The sequence below is a fragment of the Ochlerotatus camptorhynchus genome, unplaced genomic scaffold (genome assembly GCF_037179485.1).
Source record: "Ochlerotatus camptorhynchus isolate MF236.1 unplaced genomic scaffold, CSIRO-AGI_Acam_v1.1 ptg000503l, whole genome shotgun sequence".
NCBI classification, from domain to species: Eukaryota; Metazoa; Arthropoda; class Insecta; order Diptera; family Culicidae; genus Ochlerotatus; species Ochlerotatus camptorhynchus.
The window spans coordinates 7,179,849-7,201,999 of record NW_027040988.1 but is presented as its reverse complement, the minus strand read 5'-3'; the positions used below and the strand labels follow the sequence as shown (position 1 = coordinate 7,201,999).

General features: G+C 40.6%; 1 protein-coding gene across 4 annotated transcripts in view; it reads right to left on the bottom strand.

The window, feature by feature from the left end:
* shot (dystonin-like protein short stop) overlaps positions 1 to 22,151 on the bottom strand; it is a 483,119-nt gene that overhangs the window by 443,259 nt on the left and 17,709 nt on the right. For all 4 annotated transcript variants that reach the window (XM_065235656.1, XM_065235655.1, XM_065235657.1 and 1 more), the window contains exon 2: positions 5,308 to 6,652. In XM_065235656.1, coding sequence (XP_065091728.1) covers positions 5,308 to 5,452 — 145 coding nt within the window. In that variant the 5' untranslated portion in view covers positions 5,453 to 6,652. The remainder of the gene's footprint in view (positions 1 to 5,307; positions 6,653 to 22,151) is intronic.

Genomic DNA, 22,151 nt, shown 5'->3' with positions numbered 1-22,151 from the left:
GGACATTTACCAGTTTTTCAATAGTTTCTTGTTGAAAATCAACATTCGGATCGATGCGTGGCCATATTTCTGATCGATTGGTGATAAAATTATTGAAATTGGACCAGGGGCAGCTGAGTTATTAACGTTCAAAATCTTTCTTAATTTGTTACATGTTCCATTTTCGGTTTTCACAAAGTGTACCCCCATATAGAAATCAAAGACGTAATCCTACGTCAAAAAATCCCAGTTTATAATTTTCAGTAAAAACGAAACTATTCAATGATACTTCTTTTAACATGAACAAGTGTAAATTTGCGATGATATTTGTGAATAAATTACCTTCAATAGCAAAACTATAGCCTATAGTTGGCGAGCCATTTTTTAAATTATACTTTAAGTTTTAAAAAATTATTCCTATAGTCTATAGGAATAATTTTTTAAAGCTTAAAGTATAATTTAAAAAATGGCTCGCCTAATATACGCAGCAAAAAAATAATTTTAATATCTCATCAAAGTGGATGCACTTCAATCGTGTAAAAAATATGGTGTAATATTATTTGTCAAAAAGGACAACATTATCATTAATACAGTGCATGAACTAACATTACGCTGCTTTTACTGCATTTGTCTATTTTTGTGGCCATAAAAATACATGAGATTTTCGACATGATTGAAATGCATCCTCTTGGATGTAATATTAAAATTTATTTTTTGCTGTGTATTTTAAAATAAACCATTGATCTTTACGATGTTTTGATCCATTACACATCCGTATAACAGTCATCCTGCAATTATGGGCCAGCTAATAATAATTATGAATCATTCAGTTCAGCGTATAAGTCAACTGGACGTGATCCTCAAATGTGGAGTGATTTCCAACGATGGACGATGAAATATACGTAAAAGCGGACTTTAAACAAATTCCGGGATACCAGTATGTGACTGCGAAAGACAAGTTCGATGTTACAGAGTCCCTAGAAGTCCCCCAAGAAATTCATGATTTGGCAGGCGATTTGTACGTGCGCAAAACGGAGCAAGCCTTTCGTAACAACACAGCCGTAAATGGCCAAGTCTACATGAATGAGTGCCTGAAGAAAGGACTGCTTACGTTTCTCAAATCACACAACGTTCCTACCATTTTTTGGCCGAATCTAGCCTCTTGTCACTACTCCAAGGACGTTCTGGAGTGGTACAAGATGAATGGGGTCAATGTCGTGACGAAGGATCTCAATCCCCCAAACACACCGGAGCTGCGGCCGATTGAAATATACTGGAATATAATAAGGCAGGAACTCCGTAGGCATCCTAAAGTTGTCACTACGGAGCAGGAAATGTTGAAATCATGGTTGAAGCAGAAAAAAAAGTCGCTTCAAGTGTTGTAAAAAAGCTTATGGGTGGAATGAAGAAGAATGTTCGGGCAGTTGGATTTGATGAAGTAATAAAGTGAAATAAGGATACGTAAACCAAGCTTATATAGTATTACATTCCCTGCCAATTTCAGCACAATATCGACGTGGGCCTCCTTCCAGAGACCCATCTCAAATCCGGCGACAGCTTTTGGTTGCCTGATCACAACATTATCCGACTTGATCGCACAGACTCCAAGGGGGGGGGGGGGGGGGGTGTTGCGGTCTTCATCAAGAAGGGGATCTTGTTTCACACCCTGCCCCACATCCGCAATTCTATCATCGAGGCCCTTAGGGCCTGTTCATAAACTACGTAGACAGTTTTTTGGGATTCTTGACCCCACCCCTCTCCCTGCGTAGACAATTGTCCATACAAAATTATTAAAATTTGTATGGGCCGTGGATAATTGCCACCCCCCCCCCCCCTAAACTGTCTACGTAGTTTATGGACAGCCCCTTAGTGTGGAGGTGGAATTGCCAATCGGAAACGTCCGGTTCATTGCCGTATACTGCCCTCGTCAGTGTGCTGCCAGTAATGGATTAGGCATCCAATTTAAAAATGACCTGACCAACATCACTCGCACGAGCTCACGGTAGCCTACTATTCGACCACTCGCAGCATTGGCTGTATACAGTGCAATTGCCGGATGAACCAACATTCATCTCTCCGGCGGGAAACCCTTCCACGCTGGACTTCTTCCTGACGAACTTCGGGCTGTCCAAGCCGGTGGCAATCAATGATTTAACCTCCGACCACCAACCGGTAGTGGCTGAGGTCGGCGTCAACATAGCTCCTGCTCCAATCATACGACAAGACTACCACCACGTCAACTGGGTCCAGTTGACCGGAACATCGACGAAAATCCGCCACTTGACATCGTAGAGGACATCGAACGGGCGCTGGAAGGACTTCACCAGGCCATATCCGTGGCCGACGAGACGTGTGTTTGTCAAGTTCCTGTGAGGGGTAAGTTTGATGCCATTGATTCCCACACCCAATTATTGATTCGTTTAAGAAATGTTTGTAGACGCCAATTACAGTGATCTGTGTAAAAAACGTGAAATAGCCGATCTGAACAAGGAGATTGCTTCCAAAATGGTCACTCTCCTAAACGAAAGCTTCAGCCACGTTGTCCAGAATCTGGACGACCACTCCAGACCATTCTGGAAGGTAGCCAAGGTCTTGAAGACTCATCCCAAAAGCGTTCCACCTCTTAGATCGGCTCAAAAGGCGATTGGCAACCACATTGCTTCGTCGCATCTGCTTGGCTTCATCATCCAAAGTCCGTTTGAAAATCCGGTATCACAATGTGTACTGAACTTGGATGCCTCCCCTTGTGTCGTCCCTCCGGCAGAAAATATTACAGTGCAGCAGATTTCCTCAGCGCTGAAAAACACAAAGAACATTAACGCTCCCGGGTATTCAACTTGGTATTGAAGAAGCTGAGCACGAAAGTGTACTCGCTTTTGACTGCTATCTTCAACAGATGCTTGGAACTGCACTACTTTCCAAGTATCTGGAAGGTAGCAAAAATCATACCAATCTGCAAACCCGGTAAGGATCCATCACTACTTTCCAGCTACAGACCACCCTAGTAGCATGCTTGTCACAAATCAATTATAGAAACTAATATACTTATTTCAGTCATAAACAAGTTGCTGTAACTTATTGTGATGAAAGTGTGCTACTCGGGCAATCAGCCTCCTTTCAAATTCCGCTGAGCAAATTGTTCGAGAAACTTATTCTCAACCGTTTGCCACTTTGTTTGTCGAGGAGAACAACATTCTCCTACCTGTACAGTTTGGGTTTAGGAAGGGGCCATTCCACAAATCACCAGCTAGTTCGGGTGATGAATAACATTCGAAATAACAAAGCTGTATCAAAGGCCACAGCCATGGCATTGTTAGACGTTGAAACTGCGTTTGACAATGTCTGGCACAACGGACTTGTGTACAAGCTTTGTAACTTCAGCTTTCCACCTCATCTTGTAAAAATCACCCGAAACTACCTTCAGCAAAGAGCGGCACCGGTGGTGTAGTGGTAAGCGTGATTGTCTGTCACCCCAGCAGGCCTGGGTTCAATCCCAGTCGGCGCCGCCGGGATGTTCTGAGGCATAACATCTCTGATCACGCCTTCCTTCGGAAGGGAAGTTAAGCCGTTGGTCCCCGGTTCATGAGTTGATGGGTCGATAGGGTAGGGTCCAGGTGTGGGAGCTGCCTTCCTGGCGTCGGTAGCATTGGTGCTCAACACGGAAAACAAGATCGACGGAAAACAAATCAAGGAAAAAAATACTTCCAGCAAAGGTCGTTCAAGGTATCGTTGAATGGTTGCAATTCAAGCACATTTTTCATCCCAGCAGGTGTTCCGCAAGGAAGTCTGTTGGGCCCTTTGCCATACAGCATCTACACTTCCGACATTCCTTCTTTGGGCAACGGTTGCGTGTTCTTCCTGTTCGCAGATGATAGGGAAGGATACCTCGTGAAATAACAAACAAGCTTCAAAGATGCCTTGACGCCTTTGCTGATTATGCCACCACGTGGAAAATCAAAATCAATGCCTCCAAAACCCAAACAATAATGTTCCTCCATCGGCAATCTCCCAAACTAAAACCGACTCCCTCTTGTACTGTAATCATGGATGGCAAAAAGGGTTGAGTGGTCCGCCGAAGTAACCTATCTCGGGATGTTGTTTGACGAAAAGCTCTTATTCTGTTTGCATGTAGAGAAAACCGTAGTCAAGTGTTCCGCCTTGGTTAGGTGTCTGTATCCGCTGATTTGCCGCAGATCCCGCCTCTCAAGGGTGAACAAACTGGCAGTCTACAAACAAATTATAGCACCTGCGATCTTCTACGCAGCTCCGGTGTGGGAATCATGAATCATGTGCTCAGACTCACAGGAACAAGATCCAGGTGGCTCAGAACAGAGTCATAAGGATGATCCTGGATCGTCCTTCGACACTAGAGTAACGGACCTCCACCAAAAAGCGGACATTCCCAGAATAGATTCAAAAATTGACGAAATAAGGAATTGTAGTCAAATTTATCGAAAAATGTACCCAATCTGAACATGCTTTGATAAGCAATTTGTATATAGTAGGTTAGGTGTATATAGTAGTTGTAGTTGTAAATAGAAGCTATAAGTAGTCTCCTTTTTAAATTTTAAACAAACCAATCCCAAAAGGTGGGAATTCTCCAAACAGGCCTAGTAGGTCTAAGAACTGTAAATAATTATAAAAATTAAAAATGAACTAAAGTTGAAAAGACGCATCTGTGTCACTTGAGAAATGCGTATATGTAAACCAGAGAAATACAAGAAGAAATAAAGATCATTTAAGTCAAAAGTGACAATTTTATAACAATCGGTTGAGAAACTTATTGTTGGCGAGTACTTTAAGTGATGCTATTTAGCTGTGAACACGCTTTAAATGGCCTTCGGCGAAATGACTTAGCCCCCTCGCAACCTGCCAATATTGAAGAAAGATATTGTAAGGCCAAAATGAACAAATACGGAGGGCTAGCGTGATGTTCCCGCTGGAAAGTAAGAGCCAAAGAAGAAGATGAGTCACAAAAGTTTCTTTCCAGAACAGTTTCCGCTGTTCGCCAATCCAACCTTGTATTCAGCAAGCACGCACAAAACTTCTTGTTTTGCTGTCATCGACCGGATATTTATCCAATCATACGGTGTATTTGTAGTCAAACAAACCAGTAGGGCGCGACATATGAATACGATTGTCAACAATCCATCATGGTGGAAAGGCGGCGATTGTGGTTCAACATCCCATCAAACAAACATGACACGAGAAGATGAAATTTCAAGTAGACACCAGAACCAGTAGGTAGGCATGCTGTCATTGTTGACAAATTTAGATCATCACATAGGCACATGGCGGTTATACAATGACGTTGTGAATGAAACTAACCTGCTATTCTCAGCACGGCACGATCCGCCGGGTCCAGCTGCAGTATGCTGAGGGGCTTATCCTTTGCCCATTCCGCCAAACTCTCCCGGTCCATGCTGAACCCGGGTAGGCTGCTGCTGCTCGATTTCCTCGGTATCCTCTTCATTTTGTTTACCTCTGTTTGCTGCGTTTATTTGGAATATCGTGTAATTCCGGTTGTTGTTATACACTTTTTTGTTATCTCCCGTTTGTTCGGAATCACTTGTCGTTTATCACTTCAATTCACTGGTTACGTAGAACTAATATGTTATCATATATTAGTGTGCTTCTTAACACTTAGACCATACTTGTCGCTTTATTAGTAACCATATCCCACTTAATATTATTTATATTACACTTATGCTCGGTTGATCAACAATAACTAAACTATAAATTTCTGCTATGAATTTCTAATTCCTTTCACTGCAAGGAAAATTCCCACTTTTCGCACCTTACTTCACAGTAATAGAATTTTATTGCACATCGATTCGTTCTGGAGAAGCCGCACGAGTTGTCAAAACACGTCAGTAAGGGACATAAACTTTTCAAACCACAACCATGACCATCATCATCATCACAACGAAAACAGACTCGCCAGTTGTTTGCTATTGTTGTGATGGATCTCGCTGGCCTGTGGGTTCATCCGTTCAGCGTGGTCAGACTGCGGCGGTTGCGGTTGTTGGTCAATATTTCCGTGTCACATTTCATGGTCGAAGTCGAGTGGTGTAGGGTTGCACCGTTTTTCGGTTTCTTCTTCTGCAACTGCTTCGTCTTCACGATTTCACCGAATAATTTGTAACTGCTTGGTTCTTGATGGGCGCTCAAAGCTCCAAGCTTGCAAATAGCAAACGGTTGCCAGCTACCACTACTACTCTGCGCGGCGGGGGTCTCGGCACGATGCGATGCTTTGCCTACCTAGTTCTCTTCAATTCATCGAAATTCGATTTGTAACGGTTTCGTGTTTTGATTTTGCGATTATGAAACTACCACGCTCCGCTTCGATCGTTGGCTCCGTTGAAACGACGATGGCCTAATCAATCAGAAATCTTGCGCTTCGAAAAACCATCCGAATTGTATACGGCAATTATTCTGCTCTTGTGTTTCGATGATGACGGCCACACTGAGCGAGCGGACATTGATCTTCGGCAGGGGAGGTTCAGTAGTCTCTTTCGCCAGGTTTAAGATACTACTGAAGCTGCAAACAATCGAGATCTCCCTCCGGTGGCTGCGGGTGGTAGCGGTGGCGGTGATGTTGGTGGTGATGCCATCAACGCAGTGTTCCGACGAGCAGGCAGGCCTTCAATAAAAGGTGTTGCTATCTTAATGCCTGTAAATAAAATGCAGAGAGGAAAATAAGAGAGCGTAAATGCGGTGTAGACATTTGAAATATTTTCCTAAGATAGCGACCGCGCAAAAAAAAAAAGAGGAAACATTTGTGTGTTCATATGGTAATGGAATTTTTGCTCTAGTAGGCACCCGGCGGGACTTTCATCGCGTGGAATGGCGGGTGGGTCGGAGTCAGTTGTAAAATATTTCAAGTATCTCAACTTTCGGACCAAGCTGGTGTTGCTGGTGTATGAGGTGTAGAAAGAGCTAGGGAGAGATTGGAGGATGAGGAGGATGATTATCTGTGCGTGCAGTGAGAATTATCGCTTGTGAGTGAATTCTTCACGTAAAGTTGGGTACAGTGTAGATACTCTAGGGCTTTCAAATATTATTCTAAACACAAAAGTCATTATACCATTATCAATTCTTGCAAGAAATTTTATTTTTAAACACTAAACGAGTCTACTTTTAAATAGGTAATTACCTGGGAAAATATTTGTAGGTTTTCTAACCAAATTTTTGATCATTCCCAAATAGTATATTCTAGAGATCATAAATAAAGCCAGGGGAATTTAACTGGTTTAAGGATTAGGAATTCAATTATACAGCGAAGTTTAAAGTACATTGGTGAATGTTTATCCATTTTGTGTATTTTTATCACTGCGACCATTACTTTGATCTATTGATCAATATTTCTAGATATGAAACCACATAATACTGAACATAACCCAAGTAGCCAACAAGCACACCGATCAATCATCGTTTCCTCACGAATAAAAGCTCGATTTCACAAACAAACTATTCCTATACTGCTAGAGGAATGACTCCCCTACCTGATTGATGATTGTGTTGTTAGTTAGCTAGATTGAGCTTCTATCCGCGAGAAATTGGTGATTGAAGTCATTGTTTACAAAAATATTTTCGTCCAAATCTCAAATCAGTCTGGATTTAACTTCTTATAAGCAGATATATAAAGCTTATAAAACATATACAGTCATATAGTCATATAAAATAGCTTATAAAACATATACAGTCATACAGTTTAAGGGGCAAAATGATTCAGAAACATCGGGCCTGTTTAAATCAAAGATTTAAACACGATGCTTCAGAATTCAATAAATGGATGAAACGTGGACATCTCGTACCGTACGTTTCGTTGTATTGTTATCTATAAATGATTGGTCGTTGGGAGCATCTAATCTAAAAAAGTTAAATGATGCCCCTTTTTCCTCGAGTGGTTCGGACATGAGCCCTAACTCTTGTCTTAGCCCTATCTGAAAAGAGAAAAATGGAATAAAAGGCCGTAGGAGAAAGCAAAAGGAGGAAGGAACCCTAGTTCTATCTTCCCTTGTGTAAAAACTGAGAAAAAGCGGACCTCTACAGGAAAAGTTCGCTATAACTCACAATGACTCGCGAGCTTTTCCTTTTGCGTGCTTCATCGCAACATTTTCCAACGCTGAACACGAACAGGTGAAAACTAGATTTCAGTAGAGAGTAATAGAACGAAAATATATTATAAATTTAAGAACATATAAATGAAAATAAAGGGAAGATCTCAGCCAGTTTCATTAATTCTGTACTCTTACTACCCTGCTCTTACTACACTGTTGAACCAAAGGCACTTCCAAGACTTTTCCGGGTTACTTCCAAACTAGTTCAAAAATTCTTCAGGCAAATCATGATCACAAAAAGGGAATTTTCAAGTACAAAACATCAAACGTCTAAAACTAGACAAAAGCACTAGGACGGCAATTGGCAAATCTATGTTGGAACTTGGCCATACACACTCGTTTCCAGCCTTTGAAAATAGCGCACTCTCATCAACATACAGCACGAAAGCGGCTCTTCGAAATGATGTCTAAGACAAAGTTGTAGAAATAGAAACAGGTGAATAAACAAACAGGAACGAACTCACGAAATGAACGATGGTTTGCCCGACTTGGAAGACTGTTGCATCTCCTAGTTCTAGCTCAACACTTCAAACCATTACATCGGATCTTCAAAGAAACTCTTGCACAACCCGCCTCTAATCCAATCAGAATCATCGGGTCAGCTTGCCAATCGCTTAATAACAGTTCTGACGAAAAGGATGCTGATGAAAAAACATGTTGAAATGCATTTTACCCGATCACTTGCATTTGCTTTGCACTAAAGTTCTTTTCTAGAACTATGTGGCACATTGTTTCGGGCTAAAACGCGATGAAAAAATCAATGACAGAAAAAATTAAGCCTAAAATTTGACACTCGGAAATTTTTCACGTCCGTACAGAAGCCTAAAGTAACCCCTAAATATTTACAGCAAAAACTAAGGAAATTAACACGTGGCAAAATGATGCATTTTGTGGCTTTAGTTAAAACATACAGTAATAAAACATTATTTTTGTTTTCCGTCGATCTTATATTTCGTACTGAGTACCCATGCTACCAATGCCCACACCTGGACCCTACCTATCGACCCATCAACTCATGAACCGGGGACCAACGGCTTTACTTCCCTTCCAAAGGAAGCCATGATCAGAGATTTTATGCCTAAAAAAATCCCGGCAGCGCCGACTGGGATTGAACCCAGGAATTTTGGGGTGAGATGCAATCGCGCTTACCACTACACCACCGGCACCGCTAATTAATTTTTAATGAAAGTATTTAATAATACATTCATTTACATTGAATTTGACATACATGGAGGTCAAAAGGTACAACGATATAAATTTACATAGTCGTGCAAATTTCAAACTTCATTCATTGAATTTCAGATCGTTAAACTTAATTTTATATTTCAACCCTGCTTCAACCGGTAGTTGAAAATTTAAAAAAAAAATATTGTTATCTGTGATATTGAAAATTTGGAAAGTGCGTTGAATTTTCTTTAAGAATTGACCAAGAGTTTATGATTTGAGTAGCTCAAAATGATTTGGTTACGTTACAACGTTTTGCACTTCTCAACTACACTACTCAACAACTACACACTAAAAACTAATGAAAATTACATGAGACGGTTTCTGTTAAAAACGATAAAAAATGGAGCATGTAATGGAATTGACCATGTAATTTTACAGCTTTTGGCAAGTAACTGCTTCAAACATGTGAATTTACAAACTTGTCATGTAAGTTTACATGCAAATAACATCATTCTCCTGTTCATTTACATGTTTTTACATAGACAAGAAGTTTACATGAAAAACCATGAGCATGAGCATGATTGACCGCCAACGGTTGCTACTCTGTTATTGCCAGATCAGCTGTAATTACACAGAGAACCAATAGACGATGCTTGGGACTAGCAATCATCCTCAATGTGTAAAAACTAGTGATCTAAAACTAGGCAACACCAGCGCCGGCCGCGCCAGAACACCTGTCAAGAGAGGCATGGGTAAGAATGTGTTGACGTGACACTCGCTTTTTTGGAAGCCGAGAACACCTCTGCACTTCCACGAGAAATCACTTGGATGTTGGATAAAAAGGGTTGGGATTGCAGCAGGATTCGTTTTGGTAAACGATAAGCTGAATTGATGTCGTAACGATCATATAACGCGAAGGAACTTGGGATTGAACCCACGGTCTTGTGCTCAGTATGCAAAAGCGATTGCCACTAGGCAAACGAGCTCCTTTTTAATCATTGAGTTGCTGTTATTACCATGTAATCATACTAACAAATAAACGATTAACGAATCTTTAATGTGGATGGGCTTGAGATTAGACTCATAATGTTCTGCTCAGTAAGCAAAAACAGTCGCTCTAAGGCCACCGAACCCCTCCTATCACATCATACCGATACTCGAATAGTTGCAACCATTCCAACCCGGCACCGGAGACGACGACAATTTTCGCAAAATACACGATAAACAAGCGATTTGACCACAAATCTCTTTAATATGAAAGGACCTGGGACCGCATTTTTCTGCTCAGTAAGCCACTTCAACCGACGATCTTTCATATCTGAAAACTAAAAGCTACGAAAAAGCACTTAAGCCTTCATTAAGTTCCACTTTCACGTGACGTGCAATGTTTCGATTTACTAAGTACGCATTGTTCAGGATATCGTGCCTCTGACATCATAACAGGCTATGACCGACGTGACTGTTGTTTAAGCCCTGATTAAACAAGATATTAAAATGAAATTATGTTCTCTAAAGCAGTCAATAATGTAACCCAAACTGGATCAAGCGTGCGCCCCATTTTTTATAAACATTCCGAAGCGCTCGATACTGATATTTATCCAGATTCACCCAAAAGTGAGCTAAATTTTCCGGGCAAAAGTCGTGGAAAACCCATGAAAATTTCACTCAGTCTAGGAGTATACTAGATAGTCTGAGTGAAACATTCACCGATCTCCCCCACACTCGAGAAGTTTCCTCTGGAACAGCCCGAAAAATTCATCACACCTCCGAGTAAATTCACTATTTTTTTACTGAAATTGAACGATATGATCGACCGTGTACCCCCTTAACTGGTCCATACATTTAAGGCCAAAGACAAACAAAAACAACTCAAACGCATTTTATGTTTGTATTGCATGTACAATCAACTCGGAATCTGACGTTTGATGTTTTCCGTGGAGTTCTGTTTATCTATAATCTGTTGCTGATCTGGCCAAAACCAGGCCGAGGAGACAATTTCTAGTTCCTCAGTCCCTATTATTTGCCGCTGAGAAGCTGTTCCGAAGACAAGTAGAACCTCCACGAGGCGTCCCATCATCGTCCCATCATTAGATTCCATCATTCTTTGAGTCGCAGCGTTGAACCTGAAAAGGCTTGACAATCCACATAAAAAATCGACTACATACATCCGAATATTTGTTTATCTCAAATCGACGGAAGACATTCCGCGCAACTACCATAAACCGGACTAGTTCATATTGATCTTCGCCAAGCTTCGTCTACAATTTGGACTTCTACATCAACACATGTCAGCCAGCCTTCAGTTCAATTGGCTAAACTTGGTGAGTTCGTTCCATTTTGTAAATTTTTATCTGTTCAAACCAGTAACGTAGGGAAATCACCTTTTTGTGGTGCGTTACTGATATAAGATCTACCACCGAACCCTAGTCGTGACAACTTCAAACTAGGGAATCAGGATTTTCCAGTAATGAAAGGATTACATTTTGGGGGCGACCCCGGCGTAGTGGTTAACATCCTTACCTCTCACGCCAAAGTCACGAGTTCAAATCTCACCCCCGGACAAGTCACGAATGACCCAAGAGTGTTAAAGTGACTATAATAAAAAAAAGGATTACATTTTAGTGCTTGTTACTTTTTATGACTTGATAATAGTGACAAGACCCGGGGTAGTGACCACCGATGATATGCATATCTATATTGTATATTTCAAATTAAATATATTGATTATGTTCATAGAGTTTACATAATCCTTTTCCCTTTATCCTTCTCCTTTTACTTTTCCTCTTCTCTTTTCAGAAAGCGAGTAATGGCGCTATAGCCATAAACCATAAAAGGCTAGGACAAGAGTTAGTGCTCATGTCCCAACCGTCAGAAGAAAATGGAGCATCACTTAATCTTTCTAGCTTTGATGCTTCCAACGACCAACCAATCATATAATTACCAAAATCGGAACGTACGGTACGAGATGTCCACGTTTCATCATTTATTGGAATCATCTTCTTCTTCTTCTTGTTCGCATTTCAAGCTTATTGCTTAGCGCATATTAGCTTATTGCGTGCTCTCAACTTAGTGTTCTAAATGCACTTCCACAGTTATTAATTGAGAGCTTTCGATGCCAATACCAATGCATGAATTTGTATATTGTGTGGCACAATGATACTCTATGCCCAGGGAAGTCGAGAAAATTTCCAACCCGAAAGATTCCCTCGACCGGACCGGGAATCGAACCCGCCGCCTCCGGCTTGGTAATACCGTGCCTTTAATGACTAGGCTATGACGCCCCTGAATCATCTTGCCCCTTAAATGCTGCACAGTAGGCCTGGCCGCTTTGATATATGTGACGCATCTTCGATGTGAAACATATATCAAATAGACAAGAAAAATTATGGCGTTATATCCATTATTTTCCAGGGTGCTTTCAAGAACTGACTGTGTTGGTGTTAGATTAGATTAGATTAGATTAGTATTGCATGTACAATCAACTCTCCTGGAATTTCACAGCACATTTTTACTATGAACTCACCAAAACGATTTGAGCAACTCAAATCAGAAACTCTCGACCAATTATTATAGAGGATTTAGCACACTTCTCAAATATGCAATAATGTTTAGGGGTTACCTTTAATTTTTCAAGTTATAGTACAAAAGCTGTAAAAAAAACCGCTGTAACGTCACGTAGATAGTGTTAAAATTGCCTTTTTTTAAATGAGACAACTTTTGCAATAGCCGCATATGAGCGTTGACAAAAAAAGGAATTATACAACAACAAAAACCATTACACTTTACCATGTCCATAGTGTGCAACAATTTGAGCGATTTTTGCTATGGACCACTTTTCACTCAATAATTTTTGATGAAAATTTACTGTAGTAGCCGCAAAATGCAGAGAAAACCATTTTCTCTCAAGTCCTAACAAACACCGTAATACTTTAACACCGTAATATGATTTAAGCCGAAAGGAAATAAGGTTGAAAATCCGTTTATATATTTTTAGACCATTGTTCTCGATTAGCTTCGCCCGTTTCGCCGCATCGAGGGGTATCGGCAACAACGCCCGATTCATAAACACTCCCGTTTCCGAAGCGACTACTTCCGTACTCCTGTCGCTGATCGCCACATCCAGCACCGCCAGCTTCACCGCAGGTCTAGCGAACACCGTCCAGATTTGTTCGGAAAGTTCTCCAAAATACGTCCTCTCTCCCAACGATTTTTCAAATATTCGAACTCTTTCATGGCTAGATCGCCAGGTTCCATTGACTTCACTGCATCGAACCATTTCGTTCGACTCGTTAACATCGGGAGATATTTTGCGCCAAAATTCGTCCACGATGTGCTGCGCAAGCTTCCAACTGTCTCGAAGGATGTCACCGTTTACCGGTTTGGTTACTGGTTGTTTGATAACAGTTGACCCTTGCTCCAACATGATCGTCTCCAACACCTCATCGCTTCAATGTCACGCACTACCCGATACTGCATTCATCGCCACCTTCACAGACTTGACCATACGCTCCCATGGTCCCCCCATGTGCGGAGCTGCTGGAACGTTGAAATGCCACTGGGTGTTCGCGTTGGTAAATGTGGCGGCGCAGTCCTCGACGATGTCCTGGATCTTCTGCTTCTCTTCTGACAACTGGCCATCACGCAGAAAGTCGTTGAAAGGCTGTTTGCGAGTTTCAGATGAACCGCCCGTACAGTGAGACCAGTCTTGTAAGCGGTCACGGTAGTCGACACATTTTCTGTGATAATTGACTGCCTTTGCCTCCGACACTTGCAAAACAAGCTATCATAGTACAGTACCAAACTAAAATGTCGTATGATAGGCTGTGTCATACGACACTGTCGCCGAAGACCGTCACGAATGTATGTATTTTGTTTTTTCTCATAATAAGAGCTGCTGATGGTGTGCTTGTGTGAATTCTGAAAATAGCAAGCAATGATGTCCTAGTAATAATATTTCTGATCTAAAATGGTTTGATTTACACCAAATTGAGGAATTACAACGAAATCACACATGTCATATGATAGCTATTTTGATAATTTTCTTTTAGCTCGAATGTTATTCTACCGCTCGTGTTGTGTGAGAGAGACGACGGTAGAGCATGAGTGTTCGAATACAAACAGACTGTCGCGCACGACAACGAAGCGAGTAGTAAAAAACGTCAACTGTTTCAACCCCTGAGTGAGACAGACAGACAGACTTAAACTGCCGAACAAATGGTGTTAACCGTACCTTTGGCAGTGGTCCCATCAGCTGTGGCACCAGAGCAGTTTTCTGCACTTTGCAGTGTTGACAAGTTCTGCTGACTTTGCGTACGAGAGTCCGAAGCTTCGGTATGTAGAACACTTGCCGTAGTTCATTGAAGACTGCTTCTCCGTTGGCGTGAAGGAACCGCCGGTGTAAAGAATCCATCAGAAGGAAGGTGAGACGATGATCCCTTGGCAATACTACGGGATATTTTGCTGCGTATACAATGTGCGGCGCGTTTCCAATCCGACCTCCTACCCGAACGACTCCGTGAAAGGAAACAACGATTGCAGTGAACCTTGTTTCTCAACGCTGCGACCCTTGTTCAGCTCGTGAAACTCAAAGTGTCTCCTCCGCCTTCTCGAAATCCTCCTCTTGCTCGTGCGCCTACTGATCCGTACCGCTCTGTGAACGTAGGCCATCGTACGGACTAAACGATTCCAGCTTGAAAAATGTTCAGCATCAACTATCTCCATCGCTGTTTGGTTTACTGCTAGCATTCGAAGTCCTTCGTTTGCCTCGTCTGCTTCACCCATTTCTGCTGACTACTTAGACCTTTATCCCGATTCATCCGAATATTGAATACACAATACAGTTTTTGATATCTACTAGAAACTCTAAAAAAGTCAGAAAAAAAAACAATTCATTCATCTATTCCACTTTAGCCTACCCCTAGCTCATTGTTTAGAACATGGGCCACCCCACGCCAAACTGAAACACCCGATCCCCATCATCGTCGTTGTCGTCATGAGTAGGTATTTAGGTAGAGTTTTCTTGCGAAATATGATGCCATACCAACATCTGCAATACAACGACGATGATTCATTCCGATGACTGCATCTTAGATTGGGGAACCTAACAAGAGACCGGCTGAAGAGATACAAAACTGGGCTATGTCATCTTCCCGCTATGTGATAATGTTTCGCTCGCCGGTTTTCCTGCCCCCCGCTTCCTCCCTGATCCTTTTGGGATCATGTTTAGCTGCTTCTTTCTCCATCCGTGGCTGTATTCCCGCTTCAAACATGACTTCATTTCCACGGAGCTTTGGGCACCGCACCAACAACGAATGTTGTTGCAGTACGCAGCAGCATCGATTTGGCTTCCCCTCTGCATATGTATATGTATAATATATTATCTAAGGCAGCCAACAGCAGCAGCATGCCTCCCATCCGAACCGAAGAAGGTGGGAGCCGGTTTTTTTTTCGTTGCGCCTTTGCCTCTTCAGTATGCTCGAGCATAGCTTTTAGCTTTATGATCTTTCTTGCGTTTTTTCTATACTCTATATTTTCTTTGGGATCTTTCTTCTCGACGTTGGATATTGTGTCGTGATGTGTAGGCCAGGAGTTCATATTTAAAAACTTCCGACCGAGTTTCGTTTCGGTTTTGTGTTGCTGTTTTATTTTTTTTTATTTCTTCCTCTGCGACGTATGGTGAATTAGCCAAGCATAAGTGTGTTACTCATCCACTGAACGGTACATGGTGTTTTGGGGAACACAATGACGGTAATTTGTGCATGTGAGAAGATGCACCGAGTCATTGCGTGAAGCTCAACTCGAAAAATGTTTCAATAGATCTATTATTTTCAAATTTTCTTACTGAAAGATCATAAAATGTGGAAACTAACGGTGCTTGCTCAATTACACGATTTTTCGAAAATCCCACAATCGTCACCATCATTATTTGCGGTCAAAACAATTTTAGATTCCTCTATCACAAATGTGTGCTGAACTAACAAAACTAATGCTTCTATTGCGTCATTGTGTGTATAGAGTACCTCACAATAGTCGGTATCTCCCAGATTACGAAAATGATTTCATGCTTTTGCGTTCAGCAGAAAATCCCACAGGAAAAGAGCAACCAAGAGAGAAAAATATCTACAACTCAAGCAGCTAAGCACCGTTGAGTAACAACAATAAACAACAACAAACCATAGCCAGGAAAGCAAAGCCAACAATAATACAAATACTCAACTCGCAACAGAAGGAGAACAACCATCAGCTCTAACTACAACGACGACGACGATGACGACGACGACGACGACGACGACGACGGCGGAGAAAACTAGCAGCCCAGAAAGCGCACAAGAGCAAAACAAGTTCACTGAACTCCCCTCCATGCCTGATGCGCGCCGAGCTGAGCTTGTTCCTCTCTTGTTGGTGATTCTGAGTTTTTATGCCGGATTTTGCCAGGGTTTTCCATTCACCAAGCAGTGCAAGTTCTGTATGTTGCTGGCTGCTTCAACTGCTGAAGATTCTCATTCCAACAACATCGTTTACCTTCATTTCCCGTCTCAGCTCGACGCAAATCTCGGCTAAATGAAGATACAGAAGTAATCTTTTTACAACGCTGCATTTCGAAGAACGATGTGGAAAAACGTGGTAGGTAGATACATTGGATTATTGTGCATTTAGATAAACATTATTTGACGGTTGCTGATGAATTGACTTCTGACGCAACTGACGGTACTGAAAAATAACTGTCAAAAGTGCCAACAATAACAACAACAACAATGTTATAAATTATATTCCGTAAAGGTCGGAAGTAGATTCCGAAGAAGGTTCAGAAGTCGGAAGTCAAACTGCTGAACTATAATTTATCATCGCTAGTATGTCTAGTTCTTCATTTGACCATGCTAGAGCTATTTTACTGCTAAGAGATGAACTAGCCTATGGCTAAAAATCTCTATAATAAAGAAAAAAAATATATTTTACTGCTCATTTGGCCCGGAAAATCTGTGTTAATTTCCTTAATGAATTAGGAAGGTTTACTCATCTTGTTCAGCCGGCACCGGTGGTGTAGTGGTAAATGTGACTGCTTTCTTACCCGAATGGGTCTGGGTTCAATCCCAGCCGAAGTGGAATTTTTCTGAGGCATAAAAATCTCTGGTCACGTCTTCCTTCGGAAGGGAAGTAAAGCCGTTCCTCCCGGCCCATGTGTGTTGAATGAGTGTGATATCCTACGCATGTGTGGAAGCTGCCTTTCTGCACATTCGATTGCCGTCAATCGATGGCAATCGATGTCCGTCGGTGATTGGCACCTGATTGCGGAACAGAGACCGACGTTAAATAAAGGAAAGAAGAATAAGAAGAAGAAAAAAACATAATACCCAAGGATCATATTATTCTACACAGAACTATATTTAATTCCGAAATTATCTTACTTATTTTCCCCTGAATGAAGACTTGACCAATTTACTCTGAAATTGAATAAGTAGGGTCGCATCTCACCATAGGTGGGAAAACTTCGGGTGTTTTTTTGCAGTTATGCCCACTACACGATGCGGAACCAATGGTGCAAGCAGTTCATATTGAAAAAGTGATTCCAATCTATCCAATTCCAATTCCAATTCCAATCAATCAATGCAAACAAACTTGTAATTGATGATGAGGCTATTGATCAAGTTCGGGAGATTAAATATCTTGGCGTGATTATTGATGACAACCTTAAGTTCAACGCTCACATGGACAATGTCATCAAGTAATTTGCCAAGAAGTATGGAATTCTATGTCGACTGAAAAAAAATTAAATATTGCTAGTAAAATACAGCTATGCAAATCAATCATCTCTCCTCATCTAGACTTTTGCCCTTCCATTTTATTTCTGGCCAATGCAATTCAAATATCGAGATTACAGCGCTTGCAGAATAAAATAATGCGTTTGATTTTGAGATGTAATAGATTCACTTCCTCAACTTTGATTCTAGACGCTTTGAAATGGTTGTCGGTGAAGCAAAGAATTGTATATTTGACTATGGTGTTCATTTTTAAAGTAGTTAACGGTTTGCTGCCTCGATGTTGGTGTGGTCGAATTGAAAGGAGAAGTGATTTTCATAGATATAATACTAGAAACGCGGATGAAATAAGAACACCACATTTCTTGACCTGTGCTTCACAAAATTCATTGTATATTAAAGGAATAAAGGTTTTCAATTCAATGCCCTGCCACATTAACCGTGGACCTACACTTACAGAATTTAAGAGACATTGCATTTCACACGTTCAAGCTGTCTTTTGAACAGTTATCTAATGATTTATTTATTTTTTTATGAATTGACAATTTATGTATCTTGACGAAGTTACGGATTATTTTATATGGATAGCTGTCATAACGACTTTTTAACAACACTAGTTTACAGCATATTTGAACTTTGTACGCTGATGGTCATTTCCCATATACCGTATGCGTGATAATGTTTGCACCATCGCACAAATAAGGTTTCCGTTTCACCTGTGCATACAATGCCTTGGTTTTCTTTGCATGCACGTAACCTATAGCTCATACCGTAGTAGGCTGTGCATAAAAGAAAATGATTTACTTAGTTTGACAGTTGCACCATGACGAAGTGGCAGCGTATTCGTGATTTGTCCCACGCGCAAATGTCGCAAAAAGACATTTCAATCGCCGTGGGGGTGTCCCGGTGGACCGTGAAGGTGGCCACAGGTCGTCCGAGGTCAGCTCGGGTTCCGAGGGTTATCGTTGCTATCAAAAGGAAGATTCGGGTGAATCCAGTGCGTTCAATAAGGAAAATGGCAAAGGAACACGGGATCAGTAACTTTACGGCACGGAAGATCGTAAACGAAGATTGCGGGGTGAAGTTGAGGGCACGGAAAAAAACTCACATGATTACCAACCGCATCCGGGAGCTACGAGTCGAACGATGCAAGAAAATCTTGAACATCCTTAAGCGAAAAAATCCGGTAATCCTGTTCACCGACGAGAGCATGTTTACCGTCGATTCCGTATCAAATTCCAGAACCGACCGGTATATTAGTTCTCTTACGGTAAAAGACGTGGCCGACGAGCACAAGAACGTGTATCTGACCAAGCATCCTGCTAGCGTTATGGTGTTTGGATTGGTGGCTTCCGATGGCAAAAAAATGGACCCGGTGTTCATTCCAGAAGGTTAGGTTAACACGGAGGTCTACATCGGGATTTTAAGTAACTAAGTATGTTCTTCCGTGGATCAAATAACAGTACGGTCCGAAGCCAAATGTTGTATTTCAACAAGATGGGGCTCCGTGCCACACCTCGAACCGCATTCAGAACTGGTTGCAGGAACATCTTCCGTTCTGGGCGAAGGATATGTGGCCGCCATCCAGCCCCGATCTTAATCCGCTGGATTACTCAATATGGCGCGTCATGAAGGCCAAGGCCTGTTTGAATAAATAAAAAAAACTCGAAAACGATTTTTTTTTTAATTTTGACATTGCTCAATGGTGCAAACATTATCACGCATACGGTATAATAGTGCGCTGAATCAAAAAATGTAGTCCAAAATAATCTCAGTAGGATAGTTTTCGAAATATAGCTAAAAAAAAAATGATATTTCACTTTAAGAAATATGTTTCCTAAAATACAAATATCTCCTACTGTAATGAAGCTTTATTATTTATTTTCACGCCAAACTAAAGACTATAAATTTGCCTTCGATTGTTTAAAACCCATTTTTTAGTGAGATTAATGGTACAACCACTACAAACATTTTTATTTACACTGCTTAAAAACTTCAACTTTTCTTAGAAAAATGCAAAACATTAAAGAAAAATAAACAAACTATAAATTAACAACAATATCACTTGGGGCGACCCCGGCGTAGTGGTTAATATCCATATCTCTCACGCCAATGTCACGAGTTCAAATCTCACCCCCGAACAAGTCACGAATGACCCAAGAGTTAACACTGTGACTATATTTATTATATATTAAAAGAAAAAAAAAATGTGGTCACAACAATCTCACTTACAATTGATGTTCGATTGATCGAAAGAAAACTTTCTTACCTTTAATTTGGCGTTAAAATAATTGATATAGTCTCATTAAAACGGGAGATAGTTGTATTTTAGTAAACACACTTTTTTAAAGTGAATTTTTATTTTTTGCTGTATCTCGAAAACTATCCTCCATTATCCTACATTTTTGGATTCAGCGCACGATTTTACATAAGAATTGGGCAAAGATTCAAGTTATTTTATTTTACTTTTTTTTTGTAAACTAGTGTAATTATTGTACCACGATTTTTTTTTTTTTATTATAGTCACTTTAACGCTCTTGGGTCATTCGTGACTTGTCCGGGGATAAGATTGAACTCGTGACTTTGGCGTGAGAGGTATGGATCTTAACTTCTACGCCGGGGCCACCCCCGGAAAAAAATTATTGTGTTCACCACGATGATGACGATGGATTTTTTAATATTTGATTTAATAGAAGTAGATTTAAAAACAAAAAGTAGTCTACAAAGGTTTGACCCTCGCGCGTGTATTACGGATATAAAGGACTGAATTTAATTTTTTTTAAATGCGATTTTGAAGCTTATTTGGTAGAAACTTTAAGTTAGTAGTAAGTTTTTTTGCAAATGTTGGGGGTTCGTGAGCATTCCTGACATTGCTAAAAATTATGATACTATCAGATTGCGTGGTTACTAGTGTAATAGGATGCTTCGTAGATTGTTAATTAACTCTTAAAGGGTTACGCCACCCTAGGATTTTCAAAAAATCGATTTTTTTTAACATAAAAAGGTACTCTGAAGTGTCAAGAATAAAGGACAATTGGTTCCATGTCGAACAAATTAAAATTCCGAAAGTTATAAGCGAAATTACAAAACTTTGCATCACGCACTTGAACGGTTCGTTTTTTTTTCGATACAACATTTCTCTCCGCGGCCTACACGATAGCATCTGCAATTTTGACTCAATTTGATCTAGACTTTGACGATTGCATTCTCTGATTAATTATCTAGAGAAGTACATACGAACTTTTCAATTGATCAAAAAATGCAATTGTGGTAAACAATTTTAGAAACAAATTTCAGGCGAAAAAACTGATTTTTTGCAAAAACAAGTCCCATTTGCGTAAAATTCAAAAAAATTTCATCTCCGTAAGTACTTCTCTAGGTATTCTTACATAAAATAAGAAAAACCACTCGTTTTTGTTCTAGGTTCATATTTACGACGAAGAAAGTGTGGGCCGCGTAACACTACACGGGAAGCAGTGCCAGGAACTCGCAGTGCTGCCAACTGCCACACATGGTTTCCCCTTATGAAAAAATACTGTAAGCACCCCTAATTATGTGTACTATAAGCCCATATAAGTTAATTTAGTAGGGTAGAGCGCTACTTCGTCGTAATCGCCCATTTCCGTTCTATCGATCAGAAAAGATCAATAATATCAATGATTTCAACGTGCACAAATCAATAATAGGTTTGTTCCGATGCACTAGCTCATTAGCTACAACATAAATCCTGTTAGAGCGCATAGTATGAATATTTACGCTCATTGTTCTCAAAACAAAAGAAGCGCTCCTAGCGAATCCCCTTTTTCTACGTTTATCCGTAGGACGAAGAAAATCTAATGGCGTTTCAATGCGTTAGGACGGAATTGAAACTCGTAGAACGAATTTAGAATCAAGAAGCAGTGTTAGATTTTAGACAATATCTCAACAATTTGTGACTCTTTATCAAATCCAACGGTACGTATGGAAAGGTGAATAAATTTACAAGTCATATTTGACATAAATTTTCCATTTTTTGTTTAAACTCGTTCAGCAAAGAGAGGTAAAGCGCGGGTTGTGCTTAGTAGGACGGAAATTAGATCAAAAACCCTATGTGACTTTATTAAATAACAAAAAAAAAAATTAATGA